Here is a 21,054-nt window from a genome sequence, read left to right on the forward strand (position 1 = left end):
ATGATACCTCTTTTCAGAGCCATGTGAAAATAATCACCACAACTTTTTTTTCTGAATTTAATAATAGCAAATCTTTTGCTTTCTTTCCCTCCAGACTCTCTTTTATGTTAGCAGATACTAGAAAAGCTAAGATTATCTCTCCTTTTTGAATTCCTAATATTGAGTAAATCATAGATTCATTTTGGTATTTTCCCATGAATATTTTATTTTTAATGGGCATATTGAAAACTGTATAAGAAGGGATGAGATTCAACCTCACGCCCTACGTACTCTAATAGAGTATCTCGTTTGTTTTATTCATTAAGGTCATGGTAATTTGAACAATGTTATAATAACTTTATTACTTTGAGACCACAATTAAGTAGCATAAATTACAAAAGAGATCTGTCAGAGTGTTGAATCTCGGGATCATGCTATGGGAACATAAAACTGCAAATCTATTTTGATTATCACTTTTAAGAATTTAAGATTATCATACAGTAGTCATAACTATTCCCAAATCCATATATACACATTTTTTAGTCAAAAGGGTTGTTCTGAAGTTGAAGGTAACTTCAGTAAATGCCACAAATATTTTTTAAAAAATCCAAAAAGCATTCTCAACATTGGTTAAATGTTTTAATAACTTTTGACATAATTAAATATTTTATGGTGGTTTAAAACTGTGTTGTAAAATGGGGTATGACAAGAACCTATCTTGAATGGTTGGAGGAAATGGCTTTTTTTCCTTCTGTTGACATAGACTGCTATTACTAAGACAAACTGTTTAAAAGATATGTATTTTTAGAGTTTTTCTCCATTTCTAAATTTGGGTTTCTAGTTCACTAAACTAACCTACTTTAAATAAATTGATTGGGTTCAAGAAGGGGAAACTCATTTGTGTGCCATGTATTATCCAGAAATGAGACATAAATTGTATTGGCTGAAGAAAAAAATTGCTTTAAGAAAGTAAAGTTGACATTAATTTTATAGGATTTTCTATGAATGAGATCATAACTTTTTCACCTTAGCATTTTGAGATTCACTCATATTATATCTATAGTTCACTTCCTTTTATTGCTACCTAGTATTCCACTGTATGGATATGCTACAGTTGTTTATCTGTTCACCTATTGATAGATATTTGACTGGTTTCTAAATTTTGATTTTGTGTAGGCATATGCCTCCATTTTGGTAGGGTACTCTTAAGAATTTAATAATCTAGCAGTGTTCAAACTGTTTCCGGACTACTGACTTCTTCTACTGCCTTTCTCCTTATTTTTCTAAATAGTGTGAACCAAAGCATCAATTTTTTATGGGGCCAAAATACTTAATATTTTAAAGTATCTTTTTTATCCTATGAGAAATGGTACTGCCACTTAGAGAAGGGAAATTTAAAAAGGACCAATGGCTCATGTCTAGATTTTGAGTCCATAAAAGTCCACTATATGAACCAGGCAAATCCCGTTTTCCTTTATAAACCATCCTGCAAACTTCCCTCCAGACCAAACTGGGTCCATGAGTTTTACTTACAGGGCGGATAGCCCTGGCTCCACACGCATACCAGATTAGCTAAGATTTACAGGCTCAGTGGGAAAAGTCACCACATTTTTGTATTATTACAGAAGAAAATGAGCTAAAAATACTTGCTTCCTTTAGAAAAAGTCAAATACTCTAAAAGAATTGTTTGACCTTTGAAATACAGAAGCATGATAAATTTTGGCTGAATTTCCTATAACTTGCTTAGTTCTCCATTTTTGAAAGTCTGTCATACTATTTATTCTGACTACCTTTGGGAAAAGAGACGAACTTGTATTTTTAGCTCAGTATTCTAATTTTAGATGTTTGTTTGGGATAAAAAGCTTCTTTAGAGATAGACATAACTTTCAACATGAGATGTTTCAACTGAAATCAGTTTTTGTAGACAATCCAAATATGTCCTAAGGCTAATTTTTAAAACAGCTACGCCACATTTACTCAATTACAAAATAATGTTCATATTCATCCAAAATGTTTTAATTGCAATGGAATGGGTGTATTCTACATAGGTATATGTAGATATATACGGGCATTATTTTAAGATGGATATTATGAAGAGAGTTTATATGAAATATTTTTGATTAAAAAATTGAGATTATGTAACTTCATTTCATAGTTATCCATATTAAAGTAATTATTTTTCTATAAAGGGCCTGGGCTTTCCTGGTGGCTCAGATGGTTAAGAATCTGCCTACAATACAGGAGACCCTGGTTCGATCCCTGGATCGGGAAGATCCCCTGAAGAAGGGAATGGCAGCCCGCTCCAGTACTCTTGCCTGGAGAATTCCATGGACAGAGAAGCCCGGTGGGATACAGTCCAGGGGGTCACAAAGAGTTGGACACAACTGAGCAACTAAGCTCACAAAGTCACTAGCAAAAATTCTGTACACTCTGAAACATTTTTAATAGTTTACTGTAAAGTTATTAATTGTATGCAGTGTGTTCACTTTCACATTTGCAGTCCTTGACTAAGAATGCAAGGAATTATAAAGCTTACTCACAGTGAAAACCCATGATCTAATTGTTCCTCACTGGCAACAGAACAGCTTTAGGGAGGAACTCTCTCAGTTAACCTGACTCCACATTCACACTCCTTTAGAACCTGACAAGGCAAAGCAGAGTCGGACACTTCTGTGATTTTCCATCTCTATGTGGATGTGTGTGTGTGTTTATGTGGAAGTGGACCCTACTGTTTTCATATTCACGTGAACTCCAAACTTCATATATATTATATATAAGAAGTGGGGGAGAAGTTGGCCTGTTTTCCTACCTGAGTACATGTGGTTTTCCCCCCCAATTCTTGACAGTTTCTTTAAAATATCAACAAAAATGTTTCATCTTCCTTATTGAAGTCCGTGAAATAAATTATGTCCACAGCAAATGAAAATGTTAACAAAAGAATTAGTGCTTTGGGGAGGGAGCTACCAAGTCAACTTTAGTTACTTGAAGTCATTTTATCTTTAGCAAATACTGAGCTATGTAAAAATATACCCATTTTTGGGTAACATATATGTAAACTATATCGATTATACCTCAGTAAAACCAAAAATTACTTCTAGATCAACCCTGGTTGGTTGGTTTTGGGGTTTTGTTTATTTTCCCTATAACTAGAACTTTCAGACCACAGCTGAATATTCATACTTGGTGTGTATGGGTTCTATAATCTATGTATTTATTTTTGTATCATTGGCCGTACCACATTACGTTTGTTTTCATACTGTATTCCCTACCATTAATGCTAACACCATCCTGCCACCACTCCCAGTAAATAAAGTGGCATTTTTTTCCCCTTGTTCCTTTCAAGTTCAGTTTAGATGAATCCCTAGGTTAGTTGCTCTTAGTCTTGACTCATAAATAAGTTTGATGAGAAGTATATATTTCCATAGCCTTTCAGGAGATTGGATATCTTAGGCAACTTATAAGAAAGATCAGCCTTCTTATTCACACCTCTAAATTACCTTTCTTTGTAAATGTGGATAGTTGGTTTTCAGTGTCTGCTGACAGTAGAAATTCAGTTGTGAAAGGCAGCAAGAAGTAAAAATCTGACAGCTTCAAACAAGCAATGTGGCAGAATGAGAACGTGGAGGTTTTGCACATGGCAATTAGCTTTAGCTTCATAAAACCTTAAAAAATAGAAGTGATTAAAAAGGGTAAGACAAAAAGCTATGAAGGACAATATGAAAAGTATAGCCAGTTTATTAAGTTGTTTCAGTAACGATCTATTTGCTTCATGTTGCAAGGAGTTCAAAACTAGGTACACAGAAAACAAAAGGATGCCTCTTCCTGAGGCATTGATCTCATCTGGAGCCTGTAATTTTACTCATTTTAAACTTTATTGCTTTTAACATCTTCATATTTTATTAGCAATGTAAATTCTTCAAAGTGTTTAGGAGCTCTTTTGTGCTCCAAAGCAGCCATTAATTTATTCACTTTGTACCCTTAGGGGACAGAGAAGAAATAATGAAGGAATGATTACAATATCATGTGATAAGTGCTGAGATCATATTACATAGATACGCTCAGGGTGAGAAGAGAAGCAAAGGGAAAAAGGAGCAAAGCAAAGGTATATCTACCTGACTGCAGAGTTCCAAAGAATAGCTAGGAGAGAGGAAGCCTTAATGGAAACAGTGAGAGACTTTATTTTGGGGGGCTCCAAATTCACTGCAGATGGTGACTGCAACCATGAAATTAAAAGATGCTTGCTCCTTGGAAGAAAAGCTATGACTCACCTAGACAGCATATTAAAAAGCAAACATCACTTTTGCCAACAAAGGTCCATCTAGTCAAAGCTGTGTTTTTTCCAGTAGTCATGTATGGATGTGGGAGTTGGACTATAAAGAAAGCTGAGTGCTAAAGAATTGATGCTTTTGAACTGTGGTGTTGGTGAAGACTCTTGAGAGTCCCTTGGACTGCAAGGAGATCCAACCAGTCCATCCTAAAGGAAATCAGTCCTGAATATTCATTGGAAGGACCGATGCTGAAGCTTCAACTCCAATATTTTGGCCACCTGATGCTGGGAAAGACTGAAGATGTGAGGAGAAGGGGACCACAGAGGATGAGATGGTTGGATAGCATCACCGACTCAATGGACATGAGTTTGGGCAAGCTCCAGGAGCTGATGATGAACAGGGAAGCCTGGCATGCTTCAATCTATGGGGTCGCAAAGAGTCGGACACGACTGAACAACTGAACTGAACTGAACTTTGCATTCATCAATGCAAAGAAATAGAGGAAAACAATAGAATGGGAAAGACTAGAGATCTCTTCAAGAAAATTAGAGATACCAATGGAACATTTCATTCCAAGATGACCACAATAAAGGATAGAAATGGTATGGACCTAACAGAAGCCAAGAATACACAGAAGAACTGCACAAAAAAGATCTTACTAATCCAGATAACCACAATGGGGTGATCACTCACCTAGAGCCTGGAATGTGAAGTCAAGTGGGCCTTAGGAAGCATCACCATGAACAAACCTAGTGGAGGTGATGGAATTCCAGCTGAGCTATTTCAAATTCTAAAAGATGATGCTGTGAAAGTGCTGCAATAAGTGTGGCAACAAATTTGTAAAACTCAGCAGTGGCCACAGGACTGGAAAAGGTCAGTTTTCATTCCAATCCCAAAGAAAGGCAATGCCAAAGAATGTTCAAAGTAGCACGCAATTAAACTCATCTTAAACACTAGCGGAGTAATGCTCAAAATTCTCCAAGCCAGGCTTCAACAGAATGTGAACCGAGAACTTTCAGATGTTCAAACTAGATTTAGAAAAGGTAGAGGAACCAGAGATCAAATTGCCAACATCCATTGGATCATAGAAAAAGCAAGAGAATTTCAGAAAAACATTTCTGTTTTATTGACTACACTAAAGCCTTTGTGTGGATCACAACAAACTGTGGAAAATTCTTAGAGATGGGTATAGCAGACACTTTACCTGCCTCCTGAGAAACCTGTATGCAAGTCAAGAAACAACATTTACAAATGGACATGGAACAACAGACTGGTTCCAAATTGGGAAAGTAGTACATCAAGGCTGAATATTGTCACCCTACTTATTTAACATGTAGAGTATGTCATGAGAAACACTGGGCTGGATGAAACATGAACTTGAATAAAGATTGCCGGGAGAAATAGCAATAACCTCAGATATGCAGGTGACACCACCCTTATGGGAGAAAGTGAAGAGGACCTAAAGAGCTTCTTGATGAGGGTGAAAGAGAAGAGTGGAAAAGTTGGCTTAAAACTCAACATTCAAAAAACTAAGATAAGGGCATCTGGTCCCATCACTTCGTGGAAAATAGATGGGGAAGCTGTGACAGATTTTATCTTCTTGGGCTCCAAAATCACTGCAGATGGTGATTGTAGCCATGAAATTAAAAGATGCTTGCTCCTTGGAAGAAAAGCTATGACAAACTTGGACAGCACATTAAAAAGCAGAGACATTACTTATCACCAAAAGCCCATCTAGTCAAAACTATGATTTTTCTAGTAGTTATGTGTGGACGTGAGAGTTGGACCATAAAGAAAGCTGAATGCCGAAGAATTGATGGTTTTGAACTGTGGTGTTGGAGAAGACTCTTGAGAGTCCCTTGGACAGTTGGATTTCATCACTGACTTGATGGATATGTGTTTGAGCAAACTCCAGGAGTTGGTGATGGACAGGGAAGCCTGGAGTGCTGCAGTCCATGGATTTGCAAGTGAGCAAACCAGTCAGTCCTAAAGGAAATCAATCCAGAATATTCATTGGAAGGAGTGATGCTGAAGCTCCAGTACTTTGGTCACCTGAAACAAAGAACTGACTCACTAGAAAAGACCTTGATGCTGGGAATGATTGAAGGCGGGAAGAGAAGGGGACCACAGAGGATGAGATGGTTGGATGGCATCACCGACTCGATGGACATGCGTTTGAGTAAGCTCCGGGAGTTGGTGATGGACAAGGAGGTCTGGCGTGCTGCGATTCATGGGGTCACAAAGAGTCAGACACGACTGAGTGACTGAACTGAACTGAACATGGTGTTAAAGACGTAATTTCCATGTGTCTAATTCAATCTAAAGATGGAGATGGGGTCATTCTGGAGAATTATCTAGAGAAGGTACCTGGATCTTAATAAGAAAAGTGTTTTTTTGTTGTTGTTTTCAGTCAAGAGAAGAGCACATGAAAGACATGTTACCAGAGGAAAACATGCCCTGTTTCAGACCCACAGTCTGTGGGGAGTGGAAACTGTGTTTGTTTGAAAGTCACTTGTCACCTTGTAAGATGAAAGTGGGCCGTGGTTGATGTCAGAGATAGAAGATACAGAGAACACAAGTAAATGAGGTCCCCAGAAGCTACTAGGAGTGTGAGGTGGCGGTAGGGAGTCCATTTTTTGAGCCTGGAAGAAAAGTTGTAAAGTAAGTATGAATGAAGATGGCTTTGTGGGCGCAGCCCAGGGTGACAGGGGGACCTGGAAAAGCATAGATTGTAAGCTATTGACCACTAGTGTCCTGATCTAAATGGGGGGAGCTAGAAAAAGCAAGAGCACGTGAGTGACCGGGGGCTTAAGTGAGTGTGCCAGATTTGGAGTAGTAATCATAAGAATGGGAGAAAAAATAACCAAGAACCACCACCCCCCAAAAAACACAAAAAAACGGTTAAGTGGTACTAGAGGCCTAGCCAAGACCAGAGAATTAAATTATGATAATCTGGATAGCTGTATGGTTTTTCTCTTAGCATTTCTTAGCAGTCTCAGTATAGAAATGACACAGGCATATTTTAAGTATTGATTCATTGTTGGAATTTGCTGTGGTGAAACAAAATGTGTGTGTACATCGGGAGTCTTAAAGTTACGCGTGTGTATTTACAATGATCCGCTCAGGGCTTCCCTGGTGGTTCAGTGGTTGGGGGTCCACCTGCCAGTTCAGGGAGCACAGATTCTCGACCCCTGACTTGGGAGGAAGTCTCAGGGTGGCCGGGCCCGGTGCGCCAGCTGCCGACGCCTGCACGCTCGAGCTGCGCTCTGCGGCAGGAGGGGCCACCGCAGCCAGGAGGAGCCCTCACGCTGCGCAGCTAGAGAAAGCCCACACACGACAGGGAAGACCCAGCCAGGAATAAATAAATTAAAAGTTTTTTAAGGAATAAATAAAATGATCAGGCCCGAGTTCAAGCTTGTAGGGAAAAAGAACCAGTAAACTGGAATAGCAAGAGTTCTACCTCTTACTGGGTGGAAAGAAAATATATGGTCCCAGAAAGCAGGATGAGTATGTATAAGATTTCTGGGAAGGAGCTTTCTACACCAGTTTAGGATGTGACGGGGGCACTGCTGATTGAAATACAGTAGTGAACGGTATTGTTGCGATGTAGAGATCCAAGGATTTCAACTTTAGATTACTGTATAGATCTTGTTCATGGGTGTTGACAGTTCTCAAGTGGTAAAGTGCAGTTTCAATGAAGTGAAACACTGGTCATTGTCCCAAACGTGACAGGCAGGTTTGGTTTTGAATAGCAAGGTCTTGGCTGTACAAGTGGATGATTTTGAGGTATGTGGGGATAAAGATCATTGGAATCCAGAAATTTAGAGAGCTCTCATGCTGAATAAATCATCTGCATAATGTATAAGTAATAAGATATTGTGGCATGTCTTATGACTAATATTGGAATAGTAATGAACATTTTTAAGAAACTTAACAACTGGAGTATGCTATGAAAATGTTTTCTACTGATGAAAAATCGGAGGTATAGTAAATACTACTGTTCGTTGCCTAACATAATTGAAGAAAATGCTAACTTTCAGTTACAGTTTAATGAAAATAAAGATGTAACTTTTCTCTCCATCGAAGTTCATAGACCCTCTGCATTCCATCATGACTTTCTGGCTAAGAAACCATTTAAAGGATGGTTTATCTAGAAGGCAGAAACCTGAGTAAAAAGTGGTTGTTGCAAAGTGTAGAAATGTTGGTGCAGAGCTCAGAGAAAATCTCCACAGCCTCTGGACCCTGTGGTGCTCTGGGAGTAAGGGTCTTGTAGGTGGTGTGTGCCTCTGTGAGTAGGCCAGCCCACTTGCAAGAAGTGCGGTAGGGTCCTTTGTGATAGAAAGCCATGTTTCAAGGCAGACCAAAACTGTCAAGGAGAAGATGTTGATGAGAGCTTCAGAGGCACAGTGGAAATCCTCAGGAAAGGGTACAGTGAATGGACGAAACGGTGAGGAAAGGACAAGCTGGTAATGAAGCTGTAGAAGTTGGCCAGAGTGAAGTGAACTCGCCTGAAGCCCTGGGCAGATAAAAAGCTGAGACCTAGAATGTTTGAAAGCATGTTGGGACAGGTGTTCTGAAACAATCAGTAGTAAGGGCCAAAGCTTTTGCTCAGTTTCCAGGTGGTATCCTGCTGAGAAACTGTTGGATACCCCTGAAGATATCAGTAGTTCAAGGCTGAAAAACCTGAAGTCAGATTGAGTCAGTTGATACCAAACAGTGCAGAAAGGCAATGAGGTGTGTGGTGTCTTGGGAAATCACCAAGTTTTGTTCTTTTGACCTTATTTTTATTACTGGTGCCAAATACATAAAACCATAAGAGGGTTGGTCAGATTTGCCACCCTACTCTAAAGGAGGGATTTAGGCATGTCTGCCAGAATAAAGAAAATAACAAGAGAAAACTAAGTATTTGTTGGGGGATTAATAAGCCTAGATAAACTTTCAGTTGATATAATTTAATGTTCAGTGACTTGAAATGGAGAGAAGAACCTTGGTCCTTCTGACTGGTCAACTCAGTAACTTTTAGATGTTAATACTTAAGCTTTATATGCACAGGGTTATTACTTTAATGATAAATTTGTTAATTAGTAGATTGATTCTGTTTGTGTTGATTTTTTTTTTTTTTAATTTTTTTTTTTAGGAATTAGCTCTCCGTAGCCAGTTACCAACACTGGAGCAGGATGGTGGGACTCAAAATCCAGTATCTTCTCCTGGGATGTCTCAGGAATTGAGAACCATGACGACCAATAGCTCAGATCCCTTTCTTAACAGGTTGGTAAGAGTTGCTGCTGGCCAACACCTGAAAAAAATCCCAGCTTACGGTGTTCTCCTTAGTGCTTCTATATAATAAGCTATTTGAACATCCGTGTGGGCCAAGAACCACGGCTGTAAATGAATCTCTCCATAAACGGCTCGGACGATAAAGCTTGAGGATTAGACGCTGGCTGCTGTGAGAGGAAGTGAGCTGTTCAGACTTGTAGAGGGGATACTTACTCAAGAGTCACGTGTTTGCTTGTGCCTGTGCTGTTGACTAACAGTTACTTGCAGAATCGTGAAGGAACATGTGAATGCCTTTCTATGAAAGCAGAAAGGAAAAAAAGCATCTTAAACCTGCTTAGGGCAGCATTATAAGGATCTTTGGAAGGAATTTTCCACGTAAGTGTTCAACCTAAGAAGTTTCACTACAGGAGCACTGTAAGGCCTCATATTCTTAAGGGCTATAGGTCAAAGAGATAAAAAGTAAGGTTGTGTCTTTTTCAAATAATGTGTTAACATAAAGAGTATTCAAAAATAGCACAGTTAAGGATGATTTTTAGTGAATTACCAGAAATTTGGATTTCAGGCATATTGCAAAGATGTTATTATATATAGTGCTGTGTTGAAAACTGCAAGCTGAGACAGATCATCTTCTTTGCCTAGAAAGGCATTTAAAACTAAGACTTAAATACAATTCTTTCTTGTAGATTGTCAAATATTTATTCAGTTTCAGTTTTTAAAATAAGGAACAAATGCTTTCTGGTCTTTGCTTTTGTTTTTAATCAGTTTTAGACAGTGCACTTTTAAGAATATTAAAAGGTATATTGACTTAGGAAGATTATTATGCTACCCTTTCAGTTCTTACAAGTTGAATTGAAAACATCCAGATCCTAAGAAAAAAAGATACCTTGTCATACCAAAATGTTTAGTACAATAAACTTGCTGTCTCTTAAGATTAGTGCTGGTGCCCTGATTGACTGGTTTGGTTTCAAAGGCCATCTAAGAAGAAATCAAAAGAGAAATGAAAAAAGTCCTGGAAACAAATGACATTGAAAACAGGACAACTCAAAGGCCATCTAAAATGTATTTAAGTTTTGTATTTACTCTCTGACACATGCAGTTTAAAGTTCTGCCAATAATTGAGTGTATTTATAGAAGATTATAATTCTGAGGTTAATTAGGAAAAGTCATAGCCACAAACCTTTCTTCCCCCCACAGAGGAAATTTCAGATCAGTGTAATCCCAGTACCCATGTTGTTGAAGGCCTGTGTTTATTGGTCCAGGGATAAAATGAGACCATCTAGAAAAAAGGGATGTAGACCGCATATCCTCCTGGTAGTCGTTTGTGCAGATTCTTAGAACTGTTGATAAAAACTGAGCTACAGTTTAAGATTCTATTTTCTGGTAAAGAACACAGAGTGAATTATCCCCAAAGTTGCTAGTCTCAGGGCAGAATCCCATGTCTCTTGTCTGTAGTACCCCAGTTTCTAAAACACACATCTGACTCTCATTTTTCTTTTCAGAGACTTTGGATGGTTTCCCCCACTGCCTGTGTGTAATTTATGCATATTCCTTAAACTCTAAGCGCCTGTTCCCCTGACTGGCCATGGAGTTGCCTCAGTGGTGGTGGTACATTCTCTCGTCTCCCTTTTACTCAGGTGTTTCAGGGCCCACTCCGGCGTCCCCTCCGTTAAACCTTTCCCCTGTACTTTGAAAGTTTTCTCCTCTGCTCTGAACCTTGTACATGTATTTGTTCACCTCCTTCCCTGAAATGGTGAGCCTCTCAGCAAGCATCAGTTGTGGGCTGTTGTTCACCTCTGATTCCTCAGCCTTGTCTCACCGCTGTCACATAGTAGCAGATGCTCAGTGCGTGTCAGTGAAGGGAGGCGGGGGCTGCAGGGAGCAGTTCCCAGTCAGGGAAGTGGCCTTGTGAACCCTGTCCTCAGGAATGCCCATGCGCTTCCCCTGAGGCCTGGAAAGAACTCTGAACAACTCTGTAAATCCAGCCGTTCTGTAACAGTCTTGAGTGTCTTGATATGTGCCCCGTGGTGAGCAGTGGGAATAGTGATGACTAGGACCAGGCCCTTGTCCCAGATCGAGTCAGGCAAAATAAAAACAAACCACATCCTGAGGGCTTCTCCCAAGTGGCTGCACTGTGCACAAATGGTCTCAGAGGCAAATTTGTGTTTTCTTGGATCTGTGTGAGGCTTTCGAGCCTTGCCAAAATCTGACAGAAGCATTAAACTAGTGGTTGCAATATACAGTGTGAAGAGAGGGGGAACAAGGCAAGTGCATTGAGTAATGTAGGAAAGAAGTTTAGGGGCTTGAGCTCTCAACCTTGAGCAACTGTGAAAGCTCGTTTTTAAAGCTTAGTTATTTTTTGTTTAATTTTTGTGTAAACTGAACAGCTCTTCAAACGTCCAAGCTGTGAGGAAAGTTAAGTTCACACTGCAGTAAGAGACTGTTAAGAATTACAGTTGCCTTTATTTCACACTTTGCTGTAAGATTTTCTAGAATTAGTGGAACCCCCAATTTCACTGTCGATGCCAGCTGGTGTCTACATGTTACTAGGTGAGGGAAGTGTTCTGTTTATGAAGGTAATGTTCTGAGGATATTTACCATACTTGTATGTAAATCTGTGATACTTTTTATTCAGCCTAAAGTAAAAATCTGTCTTGGCTCTGTTTTTCTGTTTTTCTCAAGCTATGTGCCTTGCAGGGTTGTTTTGGTTTTTGTTCTTAATCAGTTCCTTCAGCTGGAACTCTCGGGACTCCTGTTTCATGCTGAGGTGTTTGTTCGGGGTTCCCCCCACTTTCCTGAACACAGGCAAGGAGATCAAGCTAGTGAGTTCTGTTCTTATCAGCAGTTACTCATCTGTTTTGGCCCAGTCCAAAAAGAAATTCTGGTTCTTTATTTAGGGTTGATTTTTCTGGCTTAAGCTCTCTGCATGAGCCAAGGAATTCAGCAGGAACCTAGTGCAGGCCTGTCTTAGTCCCACCTGGAAGCAGAGTTTTGACCCGTGCCTGTGACCACTGCCACTTGGGGCACGGAGACCTTGAGACAGATGAGCAGTGTGGAGCCCCCCAGTTCAAATGGCGTTACACCGAGAGTTTCCCGTCACTCAGGAAAGCCGTGTGTATCTTGCTTTTCCCTTATGACCACAAAACCTTGGGAGAAATTTTGGCCCCCTGAGGTTGCCCGTCTGAATTAGGATCAACTTGTCCATTTCGCTTCATAGCGCAGGAGCTTGGCACGGGCCCTGATGTTTCAGATGCCGCAGGGCAGGAGTCTTTGCTAACCCTCCGGGAATCATGTTGGTACTGAGCAAGCGTTTACGTGTTCACCTTGAATCTCCTCTTACGTGTGTTGCGTTGGTCTGTGACCCTCCTTCTTCGCAGTGGCACCTACCACTCTCGCGACGAGAGCACAGACAGCGGGCTAAGTATGAGCAGCTACAGCGTCCCTCGGACCCCCGACGACTTCCTGAACAGCGTTGATGAGATGGACACAGGTTGGTACTCTCTGCTCCTGGTGAGCTAGCTCTCAGTCAGACACAGCCATTGTGTCGCCGGCTCTGATAAAGTATGGTGAGCCGAGAGTATGTTAAGAGCCTGTGACTTACTTGACTCTGCTTTGTTTTCTTTCTTTTTAAGTAGCATCTTGTAAAAGTCTCTTCCGACTTTTTAAATGTCACGGATGTCTTATCTCTATTTGACATGACTTATTTTAGCATTTAAAATATTGAGTTAATTTAAAATAGTTAATGGGCAGGGCAGTTGAGGACCATATTAGAAGTCTCTGTTACGTGGATATTCATTCTTAATTTTGGAGCGAGAGCTCTGCATTTGATTTATATGTCTCTCTGTGTATGTGATTCTTTGTCTGCTTTCCTCTTTTTGTGACGGTCATTTGTCCAACTTAGGTGATCCGGGGCTCAGGTTGGCAGGTTGGAAAGGCTCGGTGGTGGCCTTACCTCGTTTGTTTGAAGAGTTGCAGGAGCTTGAAAACCTGCCCCCCTGGGGTGGTGATAGAACCCTTGCTCCCGTGGCTTACCATTTTAACCTGGACTCGGCGGCTGTCAGCGGGCACGAGCTGGCTGGGCAGTGAAGCGGCTCTCCAGCTAGCTGGCCACTTCTGGGAGCGTTTGGCAGGGCTTCTGTGCCGCTGTGCATCCAGCCCATGGCTCCGGTGTCCCTGGGAATCTACACCACCCTCTCCTCATCTGGATCTTAAATCATCTGTACAAGTCACCTCAATGCCATCTCATTCACAACACCTTTCCTTACTCCTCTCTCCCCAGTTTCTCCCTTCTCGCTAAACTTTTATAACAATTAATGGATTGTGTTAGTTTTTCTGAAAGCATATTCCATTGAAGTGTTCAGGAATGTTAACATCGTCATGGGCAAAAAAAGGTTCTTGGCCAGGTAAGTTTGGGAGACCCGTAAGCAAAGCTAGGAAGACTTACTTTTCCAAGGACTTCTGGGAGGCGTGATTTTACTGTTGTGAATGTGAATCTCCCAAGAGTGGGATAGAGTTTCATGCAGCCTTTTTATTTTATTCTGTTCCATAGTGTGTACTTACGAGAAAGACAGGTACACACCATTCATCTTTTTATTTTATCTTATTATGGTGGTGCATGCCTGGCACAGAGTCAAGTCCTGATGCTGTTGTGTCATACCTGTTCTTTCTCTCTCGCTGTATATAATTTTTCAATAAGTTTTTTTTCAGGACCCCCATCACTGCTTAGCACGTAGTAATAAGCGGTCAGGCTTGTTCAGTATCTGAACAGATGAAGCAGAAGGAAACTTGGCGTTGTTACTTTGCCGTCTGTGGGTTGTTTGGCCTAAAGTAAACTGTGGGCATCAGTGGAGGAAGTCCAGGAGGAATGCGTTTCTTTCCCTGTGTGTGTGGACCTACCTCTATGCTCACATGATGTCGGCTTTTCGAAAAGGACCTGTTTTCTTTGTGTCTCTCTCTGGTCCCTCTAGGTGACACTATCAACCAAAGCACCCTGCCCTCCCAGCAGAACCGTTTCCCAGACTATCTTGAAGCCATTCCTGGGACAAACGTGGACCTCGGAACCCTGGAGGGAGATGGGATGAACATAGAAGGGGAGGAGCTGATGCCGAGCCTGCAAGAAGCTTTGAGCTCTGACATCCTCAATGACATGGAGTCTGTTTTGGCCGCCACCAAGCTAGATAAAGAAAGCTTTCTTACATGGTTATAGAGCCCTCAGGTAGACTGAATTCTAAATCTGTGAAGGATCTAAGGAGATTAAGACCTATACCTGAAATTTCCAGTTAAGCCAGGGGCAGTCTTCTGGCTAATACAGAAAAAGATGAACAAACGTCCAGCAGGATTCTTTCATCCACTATTTTGCTCTTCCTTGTCCATTGCTGCTGTTAATATATTGCTGACCTCTTCCATAGTTGGCTCTAAGGAATCAAAAAAACTGTTTTGTTTCTTTTGCTATTATAACTACTGTTTGTTTTGGGGGCTGGGGGAAGTGAGCCTGTTTGGATGATGGATGCCATTCCTTTTGCCCAGTTAGATGTTCACCAATCATTTTAACTGAACACTCAGACTTGGAAGTCAAATGCTTCATGTCATAGCATTTAGTTTGTTCAAGCAGTTTTTCTTCAGCTGCCTTTGGCCAGTGGAAAAACATGACTTACTGGTCTAACAAGCCAAAAATGTTGTATCTGATGTTTAGTACTTAGACTGATTTGAAAAGCTAGCTGAAACCAAGGCTGAAGACTGTTTTATTTTCAGTGGTTTTTTTTTCCTCCTAGTGCTATCATTAGTCACATAGTGACCTTGATTTTATTTTAGGAGCTTATAAGGCTTGAGATAATTTCCATAGAAATATATTAATTATTGCCACATACTCTAGTATAGATTTTGATGGGGTTTATTGTGGGTTTTTTTTTTTTTTTGTCTTCATTGGAATTTTTATTGTCTTAGGGGTTCTTCCTTTTTTCCTCAGAATCTAGGCGAATTACCGTTGTAGTGCATCTGTTTATACTTCTAGCTTGGGACAGTTATTATAGTTCCTTTGGTAAATCTACATGTCCTGGTTTTTTTTTTTACCATCTTATTTAAATCTTGGTAATCAGCTCTCTTTATATATACCCACACACACACTTATAATGTCTATAATAGTGTGATAGCAGAATGTATCTTTTTTTTTTTTTTTTTGAGTTTTCCCTATTTTCCAATTTATTTTAAAACGGTAGCTATGAATGTATGCATTTAGAATACAAGACTAGTAGTTTATATTTCACAAGTAGTTTAAATCCGGTTGGGGTAGTGTGCAGTGGTGGTGGTGGTTTAGTGTTCTAGAAAGGGCTGTTCTTACGGATGGTGCCTCGAGGAGTCCTGTATGCCCTCTGGGCACACAGTGGATATTATCTGCTGAATTTGAAAGAAGTAAACAAGAAATGGCTTTATTATCCCCTTTAACTTTGGAAGATTACCTTCGCCTTAGTTTTGGAAGTAAAATCTAGTAGTTTAGTTCTCTTTTATAATGAACACATTAAAGACTACATTGAAATATTGCCTACGAAATTGTTTTTACTTATAAAACTTGCTCCTACTTTTATATGCTGAGAATTTACCCTGGATAGTATATGGGATACTCTAAGGTCATAAGTTAGCTGGTAAAGTGATCAGATTAATGTATATTACTAGTTGATTTTAGCAAAGAAATAGAGATAATCATGATTATACTTTTATTTTTACTGGAAGAGATATAACTAGAGTATGTGTCTACAGGAATAATAATGTTTTCCAAAGAGTATTTTTAAAGGAACAAAATGAGCATGAATCAACCCTTCAATATAAGCTATGAAGTTAATACTTGCTTGTGAATTATAGTGGCATCAACTAGCACCTCTGCGATTAAGGGTCTTTCAATGTTTATAGAATAAGCCCTTATTTTCAAGGGTTTATAAGACATAAAATCTCTCTTTTCCTGGCTAAAACTGTTATGAAAAGCCTCAGCTTAGGAAAACAGGTGGGGTTTTTTATCTGATTACAAAATATAAGTATTTTGACCCTTCAGTTTAGAGGATTGCAAAAGTTGGAAGTAAAGTTTTACATTAGGTAATTTCAGTGCTCAAAATGCAGTCATGTTATATATATTGATTCATAGGCCAATCATTCATAATAATTGACTCTAAGGCTATTAAAACAGCAGAAAGATTAAATCTTGAATTAAGTCTGGGGGGAAATGGCCACTGTGCAGATAGATGTATTGATTTTTTTTTTTAAGAGGAATAATGAAATTCTGCCTGGAACGCATATTTGAGTTTATGGATGGATGATACAGCATGTTGGCTTTTTTTATATGCAGAAGATCAAAGCTACTTAGAAGGAGTGCCTACAATTTGCCATTAAGCCACAAATTAAGATCTCATCTTATATATCAGCAGAGTAGCTAGATTAGGGGAGAGGGTGGGAAAATGGGAGGGGGGTTGTGAAGATTTAGTGGGACCTTGATAGAGAACTTTATAAGCTTCTTTTTCTTCAATAAAAACTTGTCTATTATTGCTGTCATTAAAGGCAGTTGTTCCTAAAATTTCAGTCACTTAAGTACACCCACAAAACAAAAATATGGAGTTTTCATTCCCCCTCAACTTGGATTTACCCAGTTATACCTCAGTGTTGTAGCAGCACCATGGTGCCTGAAGGACGTGGTGCTTTGACCTAATTATACCCATTGTACTGACCTGAAGGAGACCTAAGCCTTTCTCTTTCTGAGTTTGAATCACAGCCTTGATGTGGTCTTTCTTGTTTTTTGTCCTTGTTCCTAATGTAAAAGTGTTTAACTGCTTCTTGGTTGTATTGGGTGGCATTGGAATAAGATTTTAACTGGGTATTCTTGAATTGCTTTTACAATAAACCAATTTTATAATCTTTAAATTTATCAGCTTTTTACATTTGTGTTCTTTTTAGTTAGGGCTTATTAGATCTACTTATGGTTGATGGAGCATATTGATTGGTAGTTTCAGATTTTCCAGAGCACTATTTGTTATAATAACCAATTTATAAACAATAGTGCTTTAAAAAAAAATTAGAAAGTTAACTTTTATACAAATGGTGTTGCTGTCTTAAGTATTCATACTAAATAGATGCATTTTATATGGAACCTTGGCAGAAACACTAAAATTTTTAAAATAAAACTAATTGTGTAATTCATAATTTATACTAATCAGTGTTGAAACTCAAACAGTGCAAAAGTGGGAGGCAATATCCAGTGATTTACAGTTTTATAGCTTCTTCGCATCTGAGAAATGAATGCTCAGATCAATTTTATCTTCCATAAGCATGTTTTTATAAGAATTGTGGGTGTGCCTATCTTAACAGTTGTTTTCTGTGTCTTGGCAAAATATTCTCCACATTTTAAATGTTTTATATTAGAGAATTCTTTAATGCACACTTGTCAAATATATATATATAGTACCAATGTTACCTTTTTATTTTTTGTTTTAGATGTAAGCGCATGCTCATATGTTAGGTACTTACATAAATTGTTACATTATTTTTCTTATGTAATACCTTTTTGTTTGTTTATATGGTTCAAATATATTCTTTCTTTAAACTCTTCTTTGTTGTTTTTAACCATTAATATACTTAAAACTTTGACTTCTTAATGGGTCTTCCAGTAGAACAAGTGCAAGTAATAAAAGGTGATTATAGTGGTAACTAACTGGCAGACAGGTTACACTTAAGGTTGGTCTGGTACTTGGCACTTTTGTAGTGTGGATATAATTCTTTGAACTTTATGTTCTGTACTCTTCCTGTAAACCATCCTCAGTGATAAAAGTGTGTAAGCAGAACTGTATCCCCTTCAGTCTTAAGTGATTTTACTACATGTGTTAATAGCAGCACAGAAGAAAATAGTGTTTCTTTCAAAACAGCCTTTGGTTTTATATCTCCAAAAGAGAATACTTAATGTGCTATGCTAAGTCCCTTCAGTCTTGTCAAGCTCTTTGCAACCCTGTGGACCCTAGCCCACCAGGCTCCTCTGTCCGTGGGAATCTCCAGGCAAGAATACTAGGGTGGGTTGCATGCCCTCCTTCAGGATATCTTTGCAACCCAGAGATCAAACCCATGATTCTTATTTCCTGCATTGGCAGGTGGGTTCTTTATCACTAGCGCTACCTGGGAAGCCCTATAATACTTAAGAAAATTTTTAGGTATTATTTTATAAATTAAAACACTCACAGATTTAAGTGGTAGGCTCTGAACTTTGAAGAAGTAGATTTGATTGTCTTTGAAAATCATTTATTTTTGTGTGTATATAATATCTTAATTATTGACGTGGTTTTGGTAAGGCAAGTCTGAAAACAGTGTTTTATTATGTATAATTTCTTTATGATAGTAAAACATTTTGTGGAACTTGAAATTGATTATTCCCCTTCTGCAAAATGCACAACCCCTACTGGCTGTACATTTTAACACAAAACCATACTGTGTGTCTGTAGACACTGCCCCTCTTACTAGGGAGCTACTCTTAAGATGCGGTACGCTTTACATTGGATGGCTTGCAGTCCTTCTGGAGTCTGTGAACCAGAATTGTACAGCCTTCAGGTAACTGATGTAGTCAGTCTGAGTCAGTAAGATTCTCAGAGGAATATATTAATTTGGATTTGGGAAAAACAGCCTCTAAAGAGAATAAGGACTAGTAATGGGAAGTGGTGAGCAGACCAATGAGTCTGCTGATTTCCATCCTGTCAGCTGATTTTGTAAAGGAAGAACAGTGTCAAGGACCCCATCACATGTTCTCTCCTTCTCTAATGACAGCTGGGCCATCCCTGGTCCTGGCAGCCATCACTTAGACCGAAAATCTGGCTTTATGTGGTATTTAGGGTAAATCCATGTACTGCTCTCTTGGGCTTCAGGGTTGCACTCACACTGGGCTTCTGGAATCAACCTTATCTCTGGCAGGGCGACTTGTCCCTATCCTGCTTTAAACTGTTGCCATTTAATTTCTCTATTTAAATAGTTCTGGAAACTTTCATTAACAATCCTCTTCAATTAAAAATTTTCTGAGTTAATATCAGATGAGAATTCTGTGACATATAGTGCTGCAGTTATTCCAAATCAAACATGAAATGTTTTTTGTCATATCATCTGGATACAAAAAGCTCTGATACAAGTGAAATTAATCATTTTCTAACCATAAACATAGCCTTAAACTGGCAAACGTAATACTGCCACAAATGAAAACAGTTGTAGAATCAAGGCACTAGCAAAATAAGGTAATGTTTAAAAGATACTGTGAATTTTTTAACCTGTCATATTTTAACCACAAACAAAACTCCTGAATCAGGTGACTTGACATCTAAACTGAGAGGACTCTGTTAGAAGTTGAAGACAAAATGAGACAAAACTGGATCGGTGTGTTGCTGATTGGAGATGTCTGAGTGAAGAGCCTATTTCTGTAAAATTCCTAAATAGCTAATCTGGCACTTGGATTTCTTTTTTTTTTTAAGTGAACTATTAAATACTAGAGTTACTGTAACTTTGTGAAGTTGATACTGGTTTGTATTGCAAAGTCAGTGAATGGACAATGTCTTATTCAGTCACTCAGTCATGTCCAACTCTTTGCGACCCCACAGACTATAGCATGCAGGTCAGTGCTTGATTCTTACTAAAAGAAACCTCTCCAAAAAACAAACAAACACCATCTAAATCAGAAGGGTATCCTATTAGCATGACTTAAATTATTTCTTAGGCTTAGGACACAATTTTACCCATGTTTCCTTATGTCTCGAGTATCTTTTGAGACTGTAGTCCCTATGACCTTCACATAGGACTTCACATGTGGACTTCAGAGTCCATATAAAGTAGTCTATGAGTTAAACATCACCTTTTGGGTATAATTTTCATTGTAGGATTCTCGAAGTCACATCTCAGTTCCATTTAAGGATGTATTTGTGAGCTACCTATCAAGTTTTTGTGTAGAGTAGATTTAATTTACCCAGGATTAGATGATGGTATATGTAGCCAATTAGAAGAGAAGTTCATTTTCTTTAAGTTGTAGGTTAAATGGCAGAACCTGAGGAAAAAGCACTGCTGCATGAGTGCTATCTCCCTGAACTGCTGAAGCCAACAGTGATAAATGGACTAGGAAATTGAAGATCATTTCTCCTTAATTGGGCTTTATAGCAACTTGTATTTATCTACAGCTGTGGTTCAAGAGAGGCATCTCTTGGCTCAATGATGAGGATCCTGAATAATGGTCAGAATATCACAGCTGTATGAGATTCCAATCACTGGGGTGACCATGAAATAGGACCTTAGATTTTATGAAAGATACAGAGAGTCTTATTCATGAAGCATCAGGCTGCTGAGTAACTTGGAGTCACACTGCAAAGCTACATGTTCAGTACGTGAAGAAGGCCATTTGCTGAAGCATTTTCTCCAGACACCAAGAAATCTCTTGAGCCCTATAAAATAACCTCAATAAGACTGGCCAGAGTAGAAAGTGGGCTCGAGATTTAGTTGTCTCTTACAATCTAAATCTTAAATAGCATATGCCCATGTT

General features: G+C 39.1%; 1 protein-coding gene across 8 annotated transcripts in view; it reads left to right on the forward strand.

Annotated features, from left to right (window-relative positions):
* The window catches only part of YAP1 (Yes1 associated transcriptional regulator), a 128,476-nt gene extending 111,049 nt beyond the window's left edge, over window positions 1-17,427 (forward strand). For all 8 annotated transcript variants that reach the window (XM_070473673.1, XM_070473677.1, XM_070473674.1 and 5 more), the window contains 3 exons: window positions 9,385-9,515; window positions 12,899-13,011; window positions 14,489-17,427. In XM_070473673.1, the coding sequence (XP_070329774.1) occupies window positions 9,385-9,515; window positions 12,899-13,011; window positions 14,489-14,727 (483 nt within the window). In that variant the 3' untranslated portion in view covers window positions 14,728-17,427. The remainder of the gene's footprint in view (window positions 1-9,384; window positions 9,516-12,898; window positions 13,012-14,488) is intronic.
* Window positions 17,428-21,054: the final 3,627 nt, after the last annotated feature.

This window comes from Odocoileus virginianus, chromosome 10, assembly GCF_023699985.2.
Source record: "Odocoileus virginianus isolate 20LAN1187 ecotype Illinois chromosome 10, Ovbor_1.2, whole genome shotgun sequence".
NCBI classification, from domain to species: domain Eukaryota; kingdom Metazoa; phylum Chordata; class Mammalia; order Artiodactyla; family Cervidae; genus Odocoileus; species Odocoileus virginianus.